Source organism: Euprymna scolopes, chromosome 30 (genome assembly GCF_053919585.1).
Source record: "Euprymna scolopes isolate OS-2025 chromosome 30, ASM5391958v1, whole genome shotgun sequence".
Lineage (NCBI taxonomy): Eukaryota > Metazoa > Mollusca > Cephalopoda > Sepiida > Sepiolidae > Euprymna > Euprymna scolopes.
Window position 1 is genome coordinate 6242840 of NC_136511.1, and position 21290 is coordinate 6264129.

At 33.8% G+C, this 21290-nt stretch overlaps 1 protein-coding gene across 4 annotated transcripts in view; it reads right to left on the bottom strand.

Moving 5' to 3' along the window:
* Positions 1 to 21290, bottom strand: part of LOC145254643 (cyclin-dependent kinase 14-like) — a 659020-nt gene that overhangs the window by 221746 nt on the left and 415984 nt on the right. For all 4 annotated transcript variants that reach the window (XM_080113265.1, XM_080113264.1, XM_080113263.1 and 1 more), the window contains exon 2: positions 3213 to 3284. In XM_080113265.1, coding sequence (XP_079969391.1) covers positions 3213 to 3284 — 72 coding nt within the window. The remainder of the gene's footprint in view (positions 1 to 3212; positions 3285 to 21290) is intronic.

Sequence of the window (21290 nt, forward strand, 5' to 3'; positions counted from 1 at the left end):
ATGATATCAAATTTTATACAGTTCCAAGAAAGGAATGTAGTAAAATTTTTTAGCATTTTGTATACAGGTGCCCTTATTAATGAATAACAATAAGAAAAAAAGACTGTTGGACTTTAGTGAATGAAACTTGGTGGGCAAGTCCGGTGATTTTAGAAAGGATTGTGAATTGTATTAATGATGCCATGGATGGCTTTTCTTTTCCACACAATAACTCGATAAAACTCATCCATTTTAACAGATTCAAAATTACATAAGAAAATGTATTTGCAGTTTGAGTTTATTTACATTTTTTTCTGTATAAGAGATGAACGGTCTAAGAAATACTGAACTGTAATTGTTAAATAAGATCATATGATAGTTAAAAAGAACATACAAGGTGCCTTCTATAAGTTTTCAGACTTTTTTAGCATAAATATTTCAAAAATATATATATATATATATATATATATATATATATATATATAATATGTGTATGTTTTTGTACATGTATATATATATATATATATATCATGGCTTGGCTTCGCAAACGAAAATTTAGGAAAGGGCTTGTCCACGTTTTCTGCAAACACGCTCGTGGCTGACAAGTCCAGTGCGAGATAAGCAGGCTCGCCCACAATAGCTCCAAGTTAGTGCTCCTTTCTTCTGCATCTTCCATCGTCAAGACAAGTCTGCCAAGTTTTCTCAAAATGTTCTAAATAGAAACATTCATTAGGAATGCATCACTGTCTTATCAATGAACCTACCGTTGATTTTATATGCCGGGCCCTTCTGCTTGTGCAGTGATAAAAACTTCTGAGATGTACTTTCGATGTAAGGCTTTGGTTGAAATTGCACTGTTGCTTCTTTAATCAGATTTTTTCGATTATCTGTTTTCAATACTTACTGAAGGCATTCTGATAAAAAATCTATCTAAGATCACTCCCAGATAAATAAAGTATATTTGTGTAAAATTCCAAGAAAGTCAGAATAACCGTTTCAGAGACCATAGGGAAGGAACTCACTCAGACAGACATACATGCACAAAGTAACTTTCATATATAAATAAAGATAGCGATATTACATTGGTCACACTGATGCAAATGATGTAATTCCCCCATCAAATGATGGGATTATAAATCAGAATTGCGCCAACCGTATTCAGAATCCCAAGGTATTTCACATACAATCACATGTATGTTAAGCATATATTCCAATGCTATACATTTATTGAATTTGATGTACAGTACGTCGTGTTTTATAGATTAGGTGCAGCTAAGAAGCAGCAGGGCGCATTAAAAATACATCTAATTCATTTATCAAGTGGTGATCCACTTATACAACAGGGCTCAAGTGTCAAATGGATGAGGCACGTTTTAGTGTGTCGTGAAGCTTTTCAGAGATATGGCATATCCAATCATTTTAGAAATGTATAATTCTGAAATAAATACATACTATACACTAATTCATTCCTAGTTGGGAATGACATTTTCTCTTCCCGGCAACCTCTTTCCCACAGAAGAGACCTACTAGCCTATCTCTTCTCTATCATTATTTTCATGGCAAGTGCTCGTCTGAGCTCCCATCTATGGTCCCCTCCTTGGCAAAAATTTGACTGAAAACACCCGTCTAGCCAAAACCACTATCAATAATTTCTCACACTCTTTAGCTGTGCCTAAACCTAAACTTGAATTCCATTAACAAGGCTTCTTTCTTAGAACTGACTGCCTGTGGAACTGTTCTGTTTGCCTGATTTCCAACTGACTACAATATGGTCGTCTTCAAGTCCAATGTGAACAAGTTTTTGATGAGCCGTCCTCTTAAGTAATCTAATTTACCAATTTTCCACTACTAACAATTTCTACGATATTGTCCTAATGACTACCGTACACTCATTAATCCTTATCCTTGAGTGATTTACAAGCCTTGATAAGAGGTGACTTCTTTGTAAAAAAAAAAAAAGTATATACTAGCAGTGTTATAGCATGGATCCAGAGAGAGAGGGGGGGGGATGAATAAATTATATTGAGGCACATTGACCGGAAGTCATGATCAGCTGATTGCATTGCGTGTGAGTCATGTGATCAGGTTAGCTGAATCGTTGGTTTGGGCTTAGAACACGATGGACGGCTTCACAGACATCTCCTCCTCTTCACTGGTGGGGGGGGGACGCTGACGTGTGTAGAAACGAGACCAAGAGAAACCACGCAAGCCAGAGCTTCACTTTCCATTTTTCTGCGAGACATCTGGAAAGTGAAATAAACTATAAAACCAATTCATTGTGTTGGAGTGAATGAATCTTCGTCCAAAACAGGTACCGCCTTTCCTCCAAGACACGAGATGATTCCAGATGGACCAACACCCATGACGCAGAAGGTATGTCGAAAAATACATGTACCACACACACACACAACGGTATATGAACATATCATTTAATAGAAAGACAACTAGATGATCACAACGTTAACTGACTAGACGATCACACACGATCCCCTATATGATACAACAATGCAACAGCAGGCCATCTAGTGTATCCAGTTGTAAAATCCACTTAAACAAATTTTAATTTATGCAGATTTCATATTTATTATTATAGAGCCAATTCTCTATTGATCATTATATTGTACCAAATATATAATAGTGATTTTGAAAGTTACAAACATAACATAACTTAGGTGCCATCAGCTAGAATCAAAACCAAAACATATAGCTCTCCAGCAATATTATCTGAGCTATGTCCATGTGCATATAAAAACTTCAAAAATGACGTTATTAAACGTATGAATGTATATTTGCTCACACATAGAAGTAACACACTTAATAAACTTATGCCTGCCAAGTTCCACTTGTTTTCAATTTTGACCTGTTAGCAGCTATTTTTACCGGCTAAAAGCCAAATTGAATTTGTTCCACAGGTTCAAATCCATAGATATTAAGTAGTAAGCTTGTAAACCAAAAATTAACAGAGTAAGTTGAAAGAGACCTTCTACACACACATATATATATATATATATATATATATATATATATATGAGAGAGAGATTTGCCGATGTAATAACGAAGTGACATTAGGCTTCAAATCCCACCGTCTGTGTATGTGTGTGCATATATATATATATATATATATATATATATATACATACACACAGACGGTGTCATTGAGAAAAAAAATGGTATTTAAAAAGAAAAGCAAACGAAGTCAAAGAATAACATCATAAAAAAAAGGTCCCACTTACTCAAACGACCAAAACTGGCTGAAATCCGTCTTTTTAGTTTTTTGATCCTGCTAATTTGTCCTTTATCACGAGCTGAAATGAGAAAAAAAAATGAAATATTTTCAACTTAATCAATCACGTCTCAATACAAATTAAATAAGTTAAACTCTTTCAGCATACATGAAAGCACGAAAGTGTGGAAGATAAACCTAATAAAGAGATACTCTCGGCACACGAAAAACTTGCAGCAAAAAAAAGCATAAATTTTTAATGGGACATTTTAATGGGAATGAAATACATGCATATTTTCTGGAAACACACTTCAGCAATTGCTGAAAGTGATGAATTTAAAAGCTTTTGTTCAAATGTGCTCGCTTGCTTTCCTATCAAAACTAGAGATGAACGAGAAAAATCAAGATTATTTTATTATATAGAGAAAAAAGAAACAGTGTATCACAAAAGTGAGTATACTTTTAGTTATTTTGAAGGGAAAATAAATTAACTCTGTTATATATGCTGCAGACAGACTACTTTTCATTCTGTCAATTTTTCAGTATTGTCTCATATTTGAAGAAATGTGAGGGGTGTACTCACTTTTGTGATACACTATATATATTTTTTTGTATTTTATTATTAAAATACTCAAACCTTCTACAGATTATATATATTAGGTTTTTAGATTTGTATGGTTAAGATCCTTCCAATTTTTTTTTGCCTGTCTGATACCCAAACTACTTCAGCTTTTTTATGCATCTTTATTCCTATATAATTTTATATTTTAACATATCAAAGAATATTTCTTAATGTTAGTTTTAATAATATTATTATACTTATGCGTGTTATTTTTTTAAAACTTATATATTAGTATTTACCCTTTTTTTTATTGAAACTGTTGATGGATAGCAGAAAAAAAAAATCGCCATTATTTTATTATATAGTTAATGAGGTGTTATTTGCATAATATCGATTCGTTATCCTTACTGTATTCATTATATACACAAAGTTCAAGGCGATGTCCTACTTGTGTGCTAACAGTCATTACAAGTTTCTATAAAAAATATTTTGCAAATATGAAAAAAAGAAATAAATACTAATAAAATAAGCTATAAAAAGCTAATCCATAATAGAAAGGGTAATAGTCTGTGTGTGCATGTATGTTTGCATGTCCAGCTAAAATTCAAAGACTACAAAACAAAGAACCACAAAGTTTGATATATTCTTGATCGGCATTGTTTTGGATGAGTAATATCTAAAATTTAGAAAAAAAAAATTATTCTCCAGGGGTCGGTCAACCGGGGCCGTGTTTCGCTGGGGGAGGGTACTTTTTCAGTGTTACTACTTACTAATTTAGAAAGAAAATGGCGACTAATTCCACAAGGAATCTTTTATATGAATGAGAGTTGTTTGTGTGTACGCGTGTCCTGCTAAAGAGGAATGGGCTGAGCAGAGTAGACAGAGGAAAGATTGGGGGGAGGGGACAGAAGAGATTAAAAAAAAAGTAGAGAGATAGAAATTTTAATTGGAATATGATGCACTTTTGTCCCAGGCAACGCTGGGTAACCCTGCTAATAAAATATAATGTAATAAATAAATAAATAAAAGCTAAAAACAAAATGCAACACAAATAAACTGTGCTTGAATGGGCAATATAATTTCTATCTCTTCAAGTCTGACGGCAAAAAATGATAATTGTTAATTGAAGCAGAGTTCCTGAGGACACGCCTGCCTGTCTGGTAGCATTGCGCTCAGAAGAGTAGGGTCAGCCGGCGGTATGGGGCTTGCAGCGATGAAGCAAAATAAAAAGATTTGGGATGACCTTACGTGGTTTAGTGACATTTGTACCATAAGAATGAATGTTTCTTTAGGGAATGAGACGTTTCAGCTCAGCCGATTCAACGGCAGAAAAAAAAATCGATTTGATTTGGGAACACTAAGTAGGGCACTCCCTGGAGTGATTGTTGTGAGTGAAAACTTTAACTAGAGAAACTCCTTAGTCAAGTAAAAAGGTACAGTGACAAGGATGACTAGACATTTTTTTTTTTAAGTTGGCCTACAACAAATGTTTTTTTTTTAAGTTGGCCTTGTACAGCAAATGTTAAACCAAAAAATAAAATAAACTATTAAGTTTATTTTATTTTTTTGGTTTAACATTTGTAATTTTACATTTGCAGAAAAAAAATAATAAAAGCCTCAACGGCGTGGTTGATTTGACGGAGGGACAATTCAGCGTCGACCACGTCAGCATTTTTATAAAGATTTTATGACTTTTTTTTTTAATTAAGAAAAACAATATGAAAATATATCACTTTAACTGTTTTTAAGAAAAATCATATTTTTGCAAACCTATTTTTGGTTAATTATTTTCTAATTAATTTTTTTAAGGATTAAAGACTTTAAAAATATTTTTAAGTTAAAAATAAAATAATTTTAATGTTAACTGAACTAATCAACCGCATTCTGACGCTGCGTGTGTAATAAAATAATCCAGACATATTTTTCTGTTAATAATTCTTATTTCTGTTTTATTCAAAGAAAAACTATCTTCGTTTACTGAACTAATTTGAAAAATATAAACAAGACGTTGACAACAATGACAAACGCTAATTTGATGTCGAATCGGCCACACCGAAACGTACCAAACCCGTTTCTTTGAGATGAAAATTGCCAACATGTATTGTTTGAATCGTTTGGATTACTATTCTCATCTTGAATGTTATTCTCACAATGTTTCGGCTGATGTAACCTCCGACCTTCTTCAGGTGTATCTTGTTGAACTCGAGAGTCTTTGAATAAAGGGTTCTATTCATAATTATGTAAAGATTCCCGAGTTTAGCAGAAAGATCTGCGATTTTGACAAGAAGGCTGTAGAGTAACGCCGGTTGTGAGAATAGCGTCGAAAATGAGAACATTAGTCTGAATAATCAAAATAATACGAATCCGTTCATTGTTTTGCTTTGTGCCGCATTTCAACCAGCCCCCCCCCCGTGGGGGTTGGGGGGGGGGGCAAATCCACCAGAGTCTAGGTCATTGTCGAGTTGTCTTGTTTTCAAAAGTATCATCCTATGCAGTTGTCAGAAGTCCACCCTCCTAGGCTTTTTCTTCTCACCCTTTATGAAAGGGTCAATTTATTGCTAATCGCCTGAGGCACCTCTACCGAGGGATGCAGGATAGAGCTGCTCAGGCATTTTTTGCTGGTCAGAGTGTTATTCTTCTAGGGCGCTGGCTTTTTAAACCTTACTTTTCCGACCTTGCTTCACATCTTCCCGCCGTGGGAAGGGGATAATCAGCCCTTTCTGAATTATTTAATTCAAATTTTAATCCATTTAGTAAAAGCTTTTGATACATCAAGTTCGTGAGATTTCATTATATTTATTCAGTGTATAAACTGATGTGTACGTTTCATATATCTATATAATAATGTTCAAACATTAACTTGAATTTTATATCTATTAGTGTTGAGACGATTAATCGGAATTGGAAAAGTCAGAATTTTGGGAGTATTGGAATCGGAAAAATTTGTGCCTATTTACCGGTGCCAAAAACGATGTTTTGATTGTTTGTTTTTTTTGATTCTGTTTAAAGCAACATATCCTGGTATTAATGATAAAATAATATTTATTGATTATAAACTTCCAGTAAAATTAATATCTATAGATCATCCCCTAAAAGTGTATTGTAACACGTGAGAAAATGACTGCATATTCAACATGTTTTTATAGTATTGGGTATTATCTTGTTAAATATTTAGAGAATTATAAAGAATTGGAGTTCTAGTTTTCTCTCCCTTTAAAAAGAGGTTAGTTTATAGCTAATCACATGACGAACCAACAAAAACATTAACTAAATCTCAGCATAATATACTAATGAAAATGTTATTTTAAACTTAAGCGTGACGAACTAACAGAAATGCTATTTCAAACTTGAGCATGACGAACCAACTGAAATGCTATTTCAAACTTGAGCATGACGAACCAACTGAAATGCTATTGCAAACTTGAGCATGACGAACCAACTGAAATGCTATTGCAAACTTGAGCATGACGAACCAACTGAAATGCTATTTCAAACTTGAGCATGACGAACCAACTGAAATGCTATTTCAAACTTGAGCATGACGAACCAACTGAAATGCTATTTCAAACTTGAGCATGACGAACCAACTGAAATGCTATTTCAAACTTGAGCATGACGAACCAACTGAAATGCTATTTCAAACTTGAGCATGACGAACCAACTGAAATGCTATTTCAAACTTGAGCATGACGAACCAACTGAAATGCTATTTCAAACTTGAGCATGACGAACCAACTGAAATGCTATTTCAAACTTGAGCATGACGAACCAACTGAAATGCTATTTCAAACTTGAGCACGACGAACCAACTGAAATGCTATTTCAAACTTGAGCATGACGAACCAACTGAAATGCTATTTCAAACTTGAGCATGACGAACCAACTGAAATGCTATTTCAAACTTGAGCATGACGAACCAACTGAAATGCTATTTCAAACTTGAGCATGACGAACCAACTGAAATGCTATTTCAAACTTGAGCATGACGAACCAACTGAAATGCTATTTCAAACTTGAGCATGACGAACCAACTGAAATGCTATTTCAAACTTGAGCATGACGAACCAACAGAAATGCTATTTCAAACTTGAGCATGACGAACCAACAGAAATGCTATATAAATCTAAAAATAATATTCCAAGGAAAATGCTATTTCAATCTTAAGTGTGACGGATCAACCAACAGAGTATCTTGTGTTGATAAGCACGGACAAATGACCAACCTACTGCTAAATGGACAAACTCTCTCAGAGAGATTTGAGAACGCATCCAGACAAAGATCTTTTGTTTATATGATGTATATTCAGCCATCTCTAATCTTATGTAAGCTTGCAACTGTTAACAAAAGATGCATAAGGGCGTTGCGACAGAAAAAGAAAAGAACCTACATAAGATTACGTAATTAATTAGAAGACATTGAAACAGATCGCATATTTGGTAAACATAGGCATCAGCTGAGAAAATCGTAGATGAAAGTGACAGTTTAAAAAAAAAAAAAAAAAAAAAAAAAAAAAAAAAAAAACAACCTCAAAACATTCTGTACTGATATTAAAGTGGTGATTATGTAAACCTTCACTAGGAGAGTCCAGAGTGAGGAGGAGTAAAATGTAGCATGACAAACCTAAAAAAAAAAAAAAAATGCTATTTGAAACTGAGTTCTTCAAAATTATCCTTGGCTCCTTGGGTCCAGCTCGTTTGACTCATTAATGGTCTCCATCAATTCACTATCTTACTACCTTATTGTAATACAGCTTCCTATTCTAGTAGCTTCTTTACAAAAATTGCACGCTTGTAGAACCCTCTCTTATTGCTGACTGTTTTCCTCCTACCTATAGCACTGGTATTTTCCAGACTAAGGTTAATAAGGATCTTCCGTTTTTGTGATAATCATTTTTCATTCTTTTTACCTCTTTGCATGAATTGGCTTCATGTCTTGTCTCATGCATGCAAGAGTGTTATTACTAGGGCTATGACAACAGAATATTCTTATCATTGTTTTGACTCAAGTATATATCTGACACAGACATAGTTAATCAATCGAGAACCATATCACTATATATAAAAGCATATAAGATATCAATGGATACACACTCGAGTCAAAACAATGAAAAGAATATGCTGTTGTCATAACAGAGTTATTACCCTTCATTGACACCAGCAGATTATTACGACTGTCAACTAGATAAAAAAGCGCACAACGTTAGACATTGTTCTTGGGACTGATCAAAATTGTTACATGTGAAAGGGCATAATTCCTGCGACACATTATTTCCTCCTAAGAAAATATTCTGCACTCGGCAGTGCATCTTGAAAATTTGTCCTCTATGAATTTTGTATTTTAAACATGTGAAAATGTAGGCCAACACATAGAAAATTTTTAAAAAAATAATTTCTTTCATTAAAATATGTTTAGTTACAAAAAATCCTGAATAGAGAAAATAAAATTTTAGCACTTGTGCAGTTTAATATCCCCAAGCTAATTTACAAAGCCATTCTTAATATGGAAAAGGGAGAACTTTATTAACTCTTTCCTTGTGCAGAGCAGATGGAACTCTCCTAAAATAAACACAATTTTCTTATAGATGCTAAATTGCACTGAGGCCAATTTTTTTTTTTTTTTTTTAAATAAATATTAAATAAATTACCAGATTGCCCAGCGTTGCTGATCGTAAAATACACATAAATATTACATTTTAATTCATACAGAAACTGAGACATGTGCATACAAGTATTATGTTTTTCTAAACCGTTCACTTTTTGTAAGTAAAAAAAAAAAAAAAATACTCAAGCTGAGATCGAAACCAAAACCTAAAGACAGTGAGTCAAGTACGATAACCATTAGGCCAACTTGACACAATCTTTAAAAAGTGTTTTCAAACCTACTTATTCTTAACATAAGCAATCTGTCATGTGAACAATTTACGCATATGCATTTGTGAGACAGTTGACAAACAGATCAAAATTTTATGACCCCCACTAAGCAATTTTTCAACTTTGACCCCTTAGCAGCCCTTTTTTCAGATGAAAACCAATTTAAAAGTTTTCCACGTGTCTTAATACCCTATTTGTCGAATTTTAAGTTTGTACATCAAAAATTCTTAGAGTATATAGGTTGAGAATTGTCCTCACACATACATAGATAAAAATAAACGTTACGGAATGTTTTTTTTCACAGATACTCAAATTAATGTTTTGTAAAATACATATTCATCAAAAAAAAAAAAAAACATTTGTCCAAAAATACAATCTTTTTTTTTAATAAAAAAATTTATATTTTTATTCAAAATTGATGTCATTTATCTGTGTTTACAAATAATCAAATATAAAAGATTATATCCGATATGGAGAACGTCTTTGATCTGTTTTTTTTTTTTTTTAAGGGGGTGGTGTTTGATCAACACTGCTGGAGAGCCATGATATAAAATACGGCTTTGTTTTTAAATCCACAAAACGGTTTACATGTTAAACAACTGCTGATCCCTAAAATAATATTAGGACTAGGGTGTATTTTTAGAAGCAAACTAATACAGTGATTGCGAGAGATTAATTGACTTAATAGTTTTCCATATATATATATATATATATATATATATATATTATACACACACACACATACAGGGCGGAACGATAAAATTGTCGCCCTAGAAAAGACAACATAGTTCCATTTCCATTTTATAAAAACCTGTTTTCTTTTTTTGTTGCAGACCATCTACTAGTTGGCCAGTTGTGTACAAATCCCAAGAGCGATAAGAGCCTTCTATCATGTCTCAAAGTGACACAATGTTCAACGAATCAGATTGGCGATGTGCCACTATACAACTCATGCTCTCTACCAATCCAAGTTATGACAACAGGACCATTGCCAGCACTCTCAAAATGTAAATCCGGAAGGTTCAATGCTTGAGGGCAGGGTGATGAAAACAAAGTTTCTGGTGTGGTTTCAAGTGAGAGCCACATCATGCCACCGTCATATCTTCAAAGTCGGCTTGAAAGTCAACACCAAAATGTATCTGGATGTGCTGAAGAGTGTGGTGATCCCCCTAGTGCAATCAGATGGCCGCTGGCAAACCCTGAGTGTGGCAGCAGGACTCGGCGCCAGCCAATAAATCCAAAGAGACCCAGGCTTATCTTCAGGAATGCTACGACTTTTAGCCTTCTCTCACTGGTCTCCTTCAACCTGAATCCGCTGGACTACATCGTTTCGCCATACATCGAGAACATCACCAACATGACCTCTCACAACACCAAAGGCAGCCTGTTATCTGCAGAGTATTCACCAAGCTCCTGCTGGTGCTTGTGGAAAAGGCATGCTCCCAGTTCCAAACCCATATCGAGGCAGTGATTGAGGCTGAAGGTGGTTACATTGAATTGATGTCAGCTCTACTACATAATCAAGTTACTTGAATTGATTTTTTGAATTTTTCAATAAGTAATAAAATAAAGCTGTAGTGTTCTGTTCTTTGGGGTGACAATTTTATCGTTCCACCATATATATATATATATATATATATATATATATATATATATATAGAGAGAGAGAGAGAGAGAGAGAGAGACATACAGAGCGTAACACAAATTACATAAACTGAATTAAACGTCATCATCCATTTAAAATACAAAAGTGCCAGACTTTCAAGGAACATTGATGGGCGCAAAAAAAACAAAAAAACCTTATCCTCGAGTGGCCTCCGGGCTTTGATAAGTGGTGACTACTATGAAAAAAAAAAAAAAAAAAAAAACACTTAGGGGAAAATGGTGTCTCGGACGTTAAGCTTCATTTCGTCTATTTCTGTTTCTAGTAGCCAAGCAACAAAAAAAAAAAAAAATAGTCAACAATTTTGACTCTCATTGTATAACAGATAAAAAAATAAAATTGCCAGAGGAGCAGAGAGAATGGGGTCACTTCCGGCACCCTCACCCTGGCAGCTTATAAGAAATTATTTAACATGACATGGGAATAACCATAAAAAGGTTAAACGTTCAGACATAAAAAGAGAATTAAGGCTCCAGAATGTCTTTTGCTGTTTACACTGATAGGAAAAAGAATGTTTATGTTAACTTTTAGGCTATTAGACCTAAGAACAGGAACTTTGATTCAGATTATTGGAAAAGATGTAATGAGCAAGCAATATGCAACACTTGAGTATTTCGAGAAAAAAAATATATCATGTCGATGCAAAAGTTTTTGCTGATTTAAATGGTTTAAAATGCCCCTTCTGCAAACCAGCAAACAATTTTGCACCAATCTATATAAAGTGTCTGTCTGTGTATATTTCCCTACACAATAACTCCGTCAATTTTCAGTCTATAGACTCGACATTTGATATACAGGGTAGTGAGATTTGTAAAAAATTTTGTAATCTGTTTTCGGCAGAAATTTGGCTGTTAAGGGATCAAAGTTCAATGATTTGACATTTGAGAACTCTACCAAACTTCTCCGCCAATTTTGGGTACAAACACTTGAAATTTTAGATATAGATTCCTTGGACATGGATCTAACTTAAATACTTGATTTAAGCCCAAGGCAATAAATGTTAAGGGGGCATAATAGGGGTCAAAGTTAGACAATTTATGGTGTAAACATTTGAGATTTTACATAAAGGGTATTCAGAGATAGGGCAAGCTTTTTAATCGGTTTGGGTCAAAAATTTGAGCTACAAATATATAAATCTATGTACGTATGTTTGCATGTCTGCCTAAAACTTTCAACAGAGGCGACGGATTTTCACAAGATGAGTATCTTTTTGAAGCTCGACCTTTTACACAAGAAATATCGAAAAAAAGACGAGCATTATCATGATGGAGAATGACTGCCTTTCTGTTGACTACAGAAGAGTATTTTGGGGTCAACATGGGTAAGAATATTGTAGAAAAATATGAATGAGATTTAAATAATCTGAAAGAAAAAGTTATAAATTAATCACAACAATATGTTTAAGTAATAACATGTATAAAAAAAATTACAATGGCTAAAAAAACCTACAAACTGGCGAAACCTTTTACACTGACTTAACATATATACATAGTTCAATCAACTAAACATATACATATATATAGTTCAATCAACTAAACATATACATATATATAGTTCAATCAACTAAACATATACATATATATATATATATATATAGTTAAATGGAATTGTAGAAGGCGGTACAATGCAGAAATAACGGAAAGACACAAGCTGAAGCAGGTGAGAAATTTATTAATACAACTTATAAATACATGTGTACATATTCATATTTCATATACGCAGTATATTTATATTTGCACGGTGGTTACCTGGGAAAGTCGGTCTGGTGGTATGTCCATGTAATATAATATTTCGAGAAAGATCTCTCGGTCAGATGTTTACTTGACTTTGACAAACGTGTAGTTGTAAGCGTTTGTCAAAGTCAAGTAAACATCTGACGAAGAGATCTTTCTCGAAATATTATATTACACGGACATACCACCAGACCGACTTTCCCAGGTAACCACTGTGCAAATATAAATATACTGCGTATATGAAATATGAATATGTACACATGTATTTATAAGTTGTATTAATAAATTTCTCACCTGCTTCAGCTTGTGTCTTTCCGTTATTTCTGCATTGTACCGCCTTCTACAATTCTATTTAACTACATACTATACAATGCTTCAAGCAAACTACACCCACCTTTTTATATATATATATATATATATATATATATATTAGTTCAATGAACTAAACTGAACTATATATATATATATATATATATATATATGTATATATATATATATACATAGTTCAATCAACTTACCATATTTAGTTGAATCAATTGCTGTGTTGATAGGATTAACCTGACTTCTGATCTTTACCACTGATATTGAACTGTCCCCTAAGTTTGTAGACATGGGATTAACAACATATACTGATTAGTAGTTTCACATCTTGCATTCTTTTATTCTAAGTGTGTGTGTGTGTGTTTCTCTCATGTGTGTGATTTTACACACACACACACACACCCCTGCTGTCTTAATTTGGTTCAGGTTTAGAATTGTTTGAAATCCGTTTTTGGAGAAAAACAAAATTCCACCTTATTTATATACCAGTCCCATAAATTATTACATTAATTATATATTATTTTTAGTGTACGATCGTTTCGAAGCCAAACAGATTTTTTTATTCATTAAATTTTCATTTGTTCGACTTCAAATTATGATGTTCATTAATTGGTGCTGATGAAGAGACAAATTGGGATTATAATTTAAAAAAAAAAAAAAATTGTCTTAAAATGACCATGCATCAAAAATATTGATGTGGGACTTCCGGAACTAATATGTTATGATTTTGTTCATTTGAATTGATTATGTAATAGCTCTGTTTGACCTAAATGTTCAAACATTGAGCAGAGTTTATATCTACAGTATTTTAGTATAACCGCTATATCTTAAGGTGCTCTTTGGCATATTACTACCGAAGTTTTATATCTTTAATGTGTGTGCGTGTAAATAGATATATATTCAATCTATGAATCAATTAGCCAGAAAATGCTATTTCAGGTGAGAGAGTAACAAACCGACAGGGCCTCTAAAAAAAATGCTTCGACACGATTTGAATTTAAATGTAATGTGAACAAACATCTAGCCACCTAACTAACTATCCAGGTTTCACTCCTTATAAATCTGGTTCCTATCACAGTCAATCCTTACACTACAGTAGCAATACGCTTTGTTTGGGATGAATAAAAATAATTTTTACTAAAAAATAAATTGAAAAAAAGTTTTTTTAATTAAAAAATTCTCTAAAAACACAAATGTTTGAGATTAAAATGTTTTATAAAACGCTGCAAAACTGGTATTTATTTCTTTAAAAAATTTTTTTTCTTTTTTTTTTTTTTACAAAAGAGCTAATGGCGTCATCGGTTTGTGTTAAGTGGTGTTATAACAATGCAGAATTCGCATTCGTACTAAACACTATAACTCAGCAAAGACGAGGCTTACATGGCACACACAGTAATCATAAGAGTTACCAGACACATGGAAAAGAATTTTTAAAATTACCTGATAAATACACCCGGTGAGTCAAGTGCAAGAAAGATATGCTTAATTGCATTTAAAGGGACAGTTAGAATCCGAAAACGATCTTTTGGTTAGAGTTTCTTAAATAGCAGGTAAATGTCTGGAATCTGGTAGGATCCCTTATCCCCAGTGAAAACAAAAAGACGCATACTGTAAATGTCTATTTGCTTTCTAATAGACCATTTGCCAACTCTCTATCGCAGAGCTCTCCAACGTTTACAAATGGAGGGCAATATTGTTGACTTTTTAAAGCCACGCCCCCCCCCCTCAAAAAAAAAAAAAAAAAAATGACCTGGACGTGTTCTTATATTGTCTTACTCATTCATTACCTTTGCTTTTTCACGAAACTGGTTCTCCAAAACCTCATTTTTTTAAAATCATTTTCTGAACAAAAAGGAAAACAGAATACACTATTTTCACACATTCCCCCCTTTTTTTTTTCCTCAATATTTTTACGTTTTCCATGAGGGCTCCACAGACCGGATTAAAAACTTTGGCAGGTTGGGTCTGGTCTGCGAGCCATAGTTTGGAGATCCCTGCTCTATTGCTTCACAAAGTTCGCTGTTTGAAATACTTAAAACATTAATTTAAAATAATAAACATTCAAAACTTCGTTGTAAACACAAGACAAATTCTTTTTCATTTAATCATATTAATAATGGGACGATTTCAATATTTTTGCCGATTCCGATACAATTACAGATTCTGTACTAAATTCCTGATTCCAATTTTTTTTTTTTATAAATCACTAAATATTTAACTATAGAATTATTATTTTTCTCGATTACAATAGGAACACCTGTTAAATGTGCAAATATTTTCTCAAATATAAAAATACATTTGCGGGTAGAGTTTATCTTCAGATTTTAGTTTTGCTGGTAATTTAAAATCAATAAATATTATTTCATCATTATTACCAGCAGTTAAAAATTTTGTTTTAAACAAAAAGCAAATAAAAAAAATACAATTAAATAACTTGTTTTTGGCATCGGAAAATAGGCAAAAATTTTTCCGATACTCCAAAAGTTCCGATTCATCGCCCAACACTAATTCATTAACATTTTGGCAATACCGCTATGAATTATTTTTTTTTTTAGCCTTATAATATGACCGTAAAGAAAGGAAAGGACAGAAGAAATCGATTTTACCTTTTCACTTGCAATTTAGAAATAGATTGCAACTTGTTGAAACGCAAGTCAATAATTCGCATAAAGACAAAAAATCGTGAGCCACAATTGTCTATAGTGTATGTAGAGGGGGCAGAAGGGCAACGAGTTTATTAGACCACATCTCGCAAAATATTAGAAAAGCAAGCACATGGATGTAACATAGTAGCGATGGGACACAGGTTGGGGCTTAGTATACAAAGTGGGGCCTATTAGATTAAAAACTCAGTTTTGGGGTTCTATTCAAAAGGGAGAGACTAGTGGTAGATGTCGCAGTCCAGATGTGGCAACAATACTCCATGCATGGGCAAATGGTTGCCTTGAAGAGTTACAGGATACTCGCAGATGTGAGTAGTTTTCTATCAGGATAGAGAGAACGCACTGCCTATTTGGCAGCCGTCACAAGTTTCTAAATAAACGTACATTTTTCGAACTATGAGATAAATTAAATTCGAAGCACCATGACTCACACACACTGCATCATCTATGAAATAAAACACGTAATAGAATCATGTTACATTAAAATGAAACAATCATTGAATTAGATAAGTGAATTAATAAAATGTTATTTTGAAAAACAATATGCAAATTAGCTAATCTTACAAGTGATATCACATACACATGTAGTATACTAAACAGAAGTGTCTATTGTGTTAAGTTAATCTTGAAACAGGATGTTTTTATTTTACTGTTTATGCAAAAAATGTGCTCAATCATTGTATTTATTTATTTAGATACTTCGTCTTAAGACAATTATCCATACGATTACAATTAATTAATGAGACGAATTGTAATCGTGACACTCTGTACTGATGATTCCTAAAAGAATGAAACACTAGTGTCTGTAGGTATTTAAAAATTATTATAGTAAATAATTATGTCAGCCCCTTTTAAGAACTCGCTTCCTATTGTTGAGCACTTTTTTAGTTGAAATGAAAGTCGGTTACTTAAGCTTGCATGCGCAGATCATGATGTTATAATCATTAAATCACTATGGACGGACGACTCGATATTTAAATATAAATGTTTAAATTTCAACGGTATTTCTCGCAGTTAAAGTTGGCCGTGTGGGTTTGTTCCTTGCTAATGGATGGCTTTGTGGATCGGTTTGAATCTCCCGACTGGCAGAAATCGTGACACCCTGCACTGACGATTTCCGAAAGGATGAAACACTAGTGTCTTTAGGTATTTTAAAAAGAAAAAAAAAAAAAAAAAAAAATATATATATATATATATATATATATATATATATATATATACACACACACACACAGATATTGACGGTATGAGACTCAGAAAGCAACCCCTGTCATGGACGTGCGTCAGAAGCAAAGATACTTCATTGAATTCCTGGCAAAAATCTATTGAGAAGTGTGGTGACTTTGTAGAAAAATAAACTCTGAAGCACAAAAGGTTGCTCTGTATATTCATTCTTTATTGCGGACTGTTATCCTCATCTTCATAGTTGTCGTTGTTGTTTTACCTTTAAGAAGGCCAGAGGATGAGTTGGCCGAAACGTGGTGCAACAATAACAATTATGAAGATGAAGACAACAGCCCGCAAACAAATGAATACACAAATTATGAAACCTCATCTCAAACATTAAAAAGAAAATAAATAAAAATAATATATAAGGTTGCTCGTTTTAATGGTATCACTCCTGTCTTTGTAGTTCTTTCATTTCTGGAGTTTAAAAAAAAAAAAAAAAATAATAAGAGCTTTACTTTTGGATCAGCCCTTGTATATGTAGCCTTAACTCCTACCCCCTCATTTTTATATCTAAGTAAACACACACACACACACACACACACACACACACACACACACACACCAAGCTTACTTCCATCAAGTGAAGTAATTTCTTTCCTCACGCCACTTTAAGAACGTCTGCGAGTCTTTGAATCCGATGTCAATGTCTCAAAAGCAAACAACAAAACAATCTTTTAGCGCCAAAACATTTTGCACTTTTGGAATTCTAGTCTTCCAATAGACTATTTAGCAGAAACCATGGTTATGTATAAATGGGACAGTCATCTTATTTAGTAATGGGGAAGGGGTTGCGGTTCTCTTATTGCAATGTGTGCGTTATGGGTAGGAGATGACAGTCATCTTGTTGCATTGGGTATCGTGGGGAGGGGGATGAGGGTCGCATGGCTCTTAAACTAAAAGACTGACTCCTTTTCCAGAATACATTTTTCTTTAGTGACTTTTTAAACGAACCACCCTGTCTCCCTCTCCTTAAGGCATCAACGCTCCTTTCGTGTCAGACAGACCTACCTTCTTGTAATCCCCCCTCCAACACCCACCCTATTCTGCCAATATGCTACAACATGCCCCAGTAGTAATTAACACCCAAGGGTTTTTAAGACCCTGCTTAGAAAAAGACACCGAACCAACAAGGAGGGTATCATATTTAACTGTGTACCACAAAAAGAACTTACAGTCTACGCACGAAAAAATTTTTTAAAAAATGTTGGTCTTAGGCAGAAAATAGTTTCATGGAACAAAGTGCCCGAGACGTTTTGGAGAAGAAAGGTTTATTTTTCTGAATTTTTGAGATGAGGATTGGTTATCCGTATTATTTGGATTCTTCAGACTACTATTCTCATCTTGAGTGTCATTTTCACACCGTTTCGCTCGATGTAACCTCCAACCATCTTCAGGTGTATCTTGTCAATCTTTGGAATGTTTGTCTAACTCAGGAATTTGGACAGAATTTCGAACGGAACCCTTTATTTACTTCACGGAGGTAGCATAACTGGATAGAGGTCCTAAGTAATTCCCAAATGTATTTTTCAGTCGTCCACACTGAGGATTGAACCTTCATCCTTCAGGAAATTGTCACTTTTACAACTGATTTTTCCAAGTACTCCAACCACTGAGCCATGGGTTTTGTGGATACATCTGAAGAAGGTTGGTGGTTACATCGATCGAAACATTCAAGATGAGAACACTAGTCCAGACAAAAGTTTTTTTTTTCCTTCTTTATATTTCTTTCATCGTATCAGCAAATAAATCAATTTTTATTTTTTTCAGTTAAAATGAGGTTAATGTTGAAGTGTACACGACAATACCGGCTGAATGTTACGTCAACAAATTCATACCGGTGCTACCCATCCCCTCAATACTCCATTTAAAAATTTCGGTGCTTCTTTACTAGTAGTCACAACTGAAATTCACATTTATTTTTGTTTCGCCATGTTTCGGCCAACTCATCCTCTGGCCTTCTTCAGGTGATTAACTGCAATAGGAATGCTTCGGGACCCATGGCACAGTAGATAGAGGCGTTGAATCTCTATGGTTCCAGGTGAGCATTGTCTGAATATAGTGGTTTCAATCCTTCCCAAAGCAGGTCAGAGTGGTAAAACAACAACTATGGAAGGCAGTAATTACTGAGGATACAGTTAAGAAACTCAGCATTCCTATCCCATCGCGGTTAACCACCTGCAGAAGGCCAGAGGATGAGTTGACCTAAAAATGATAAAACAATAACTATGAAGATCAGGATAACAGTCCGCAGATAAATGCACAAATTACTCATCTCAAAGGATTCCAATTAAATAAAAAAAAAAAAGATATATAAAATTCACATTTCAAATAAAAAACACTTACGTGTCATGCTGAAGTAAACAAAAAACAAAACAAAAAAAAACTAAAAACAATTGGCTTAAAGATTAATAACAAGTATAAAATAAATTTTATCGAAAACTCCAGCCTAAAGCTTCCACAACTGCTGGCCAAGTAGACAGATACAAACATAAACCTTGTCTTGAATCTGGTAACGAAAATCAAATCATAGAAAGTCCTGCATCCAAAAACAGTTTGTTGTTCTTAAATCTAAGAAAACCCCCAAATTGTTTAACTTTACTTTGCATGAACTGTATCTGAAATTATTATAAAATAGTTATTTTTGTTAAGAAAATGATTAATTATTGATTTTGAGAGTAACATAGTTGATTCCAGATCTACCCTGAAACCTGATAGCCAAGCTGTAGTTTGAAAGAAGCGGCATATCAGCATCACCAGAGCATCTATGAAGGAAGAACTCAACCACAACATTCGACAATAGGCGGCCAGCCAACGTTTTAAAAATACTGTCACACATACTTAGAGTTGTGCGCGTTTTGTGTGCTCTGGGCATCAGAGCGGTAATTTCCTGTGAATGTCGGGTTGCATTTTGAAGTGTCCATCACTAGAAGTTACAAGGGTTAGGGTTAGGGCCATCACTAGAAGTTACAAGGGTTAGGGTTAGGGTCATCACTAGAAGTTAGGATGCACATCATCGTGCCCATGTGTACGACCTGTCCACAGAGGAATTACATGTATGGTCCCATGCAAGATCGGGCATAACGCCACACCCATTTGTATTACACGCCAAGTAAATATAATGAACATTACAATTTCTTATGCCTAGTAGATGTGTTCCAAAATTCATAATGATCGGGGCTTTTTTTGTTAGTTTAAGAGTATATCATCTTTATATAAGGTTAGTGAGAGAGAACCCCAGCTCGGTTATTAAGAAAAATCCAAAAATAAGAGCTTAATATTTATTAATACAGTAAAACTCCTTTAATTTTAACTTCCTCTAAAGTTGGACTTCCTCTCATTTGGACTTCTTACTTTAGTGACAACTATGTTTTGAAAGCAATGTCACTCCGAAGAGATATAATCATAAAGAAGCTACAGAACCAAAATATTGTAGATTTTCGTGATCGCTTACGGAATATAATGGCAGCGCCAGAGAGCTCAATCGATGAAAATAGAAACTGCAATGAGACTCATTCAATGAATAACTTAGAAAACTATATTTTACATAAATGTATGATTTCTGTAGCTGATAACTTAGGTAATAAATACCTAACAAGTAAGAGTAGATTTATTTTCAATGTTTTTGTTCCTAGTAATAATATTTAACAATTATTACTTGCAATATATCGTAAACTCAACTTAATATATACTTGAAGTATCATATAGCAATGAATTTCATTTACTATTTCTTAATTCTTACAAAATTAAAGTTAACTGCAGCACATTTTTTTATCACGAAACTTGAACAGCATCCTCTAATTTGAACGAAGCAGATGTTCAAATTATAGGAGTTATACTGTACATGTATTACACAAGATCAGAACAACATTGTTACCGTCGGTTCAAATCCAAACAAAAGGGACTCATTTCAGATGAAGAGACAAATATAAATAGAGGCTGAAGAGAATCCGATATTTTATTATGATCACCATGAATATACACACACAGAGAGTATTTCTCACGGTTAACGGTGGCCGAATCGATTAGGTCCTTGCTAATGAAGCCAG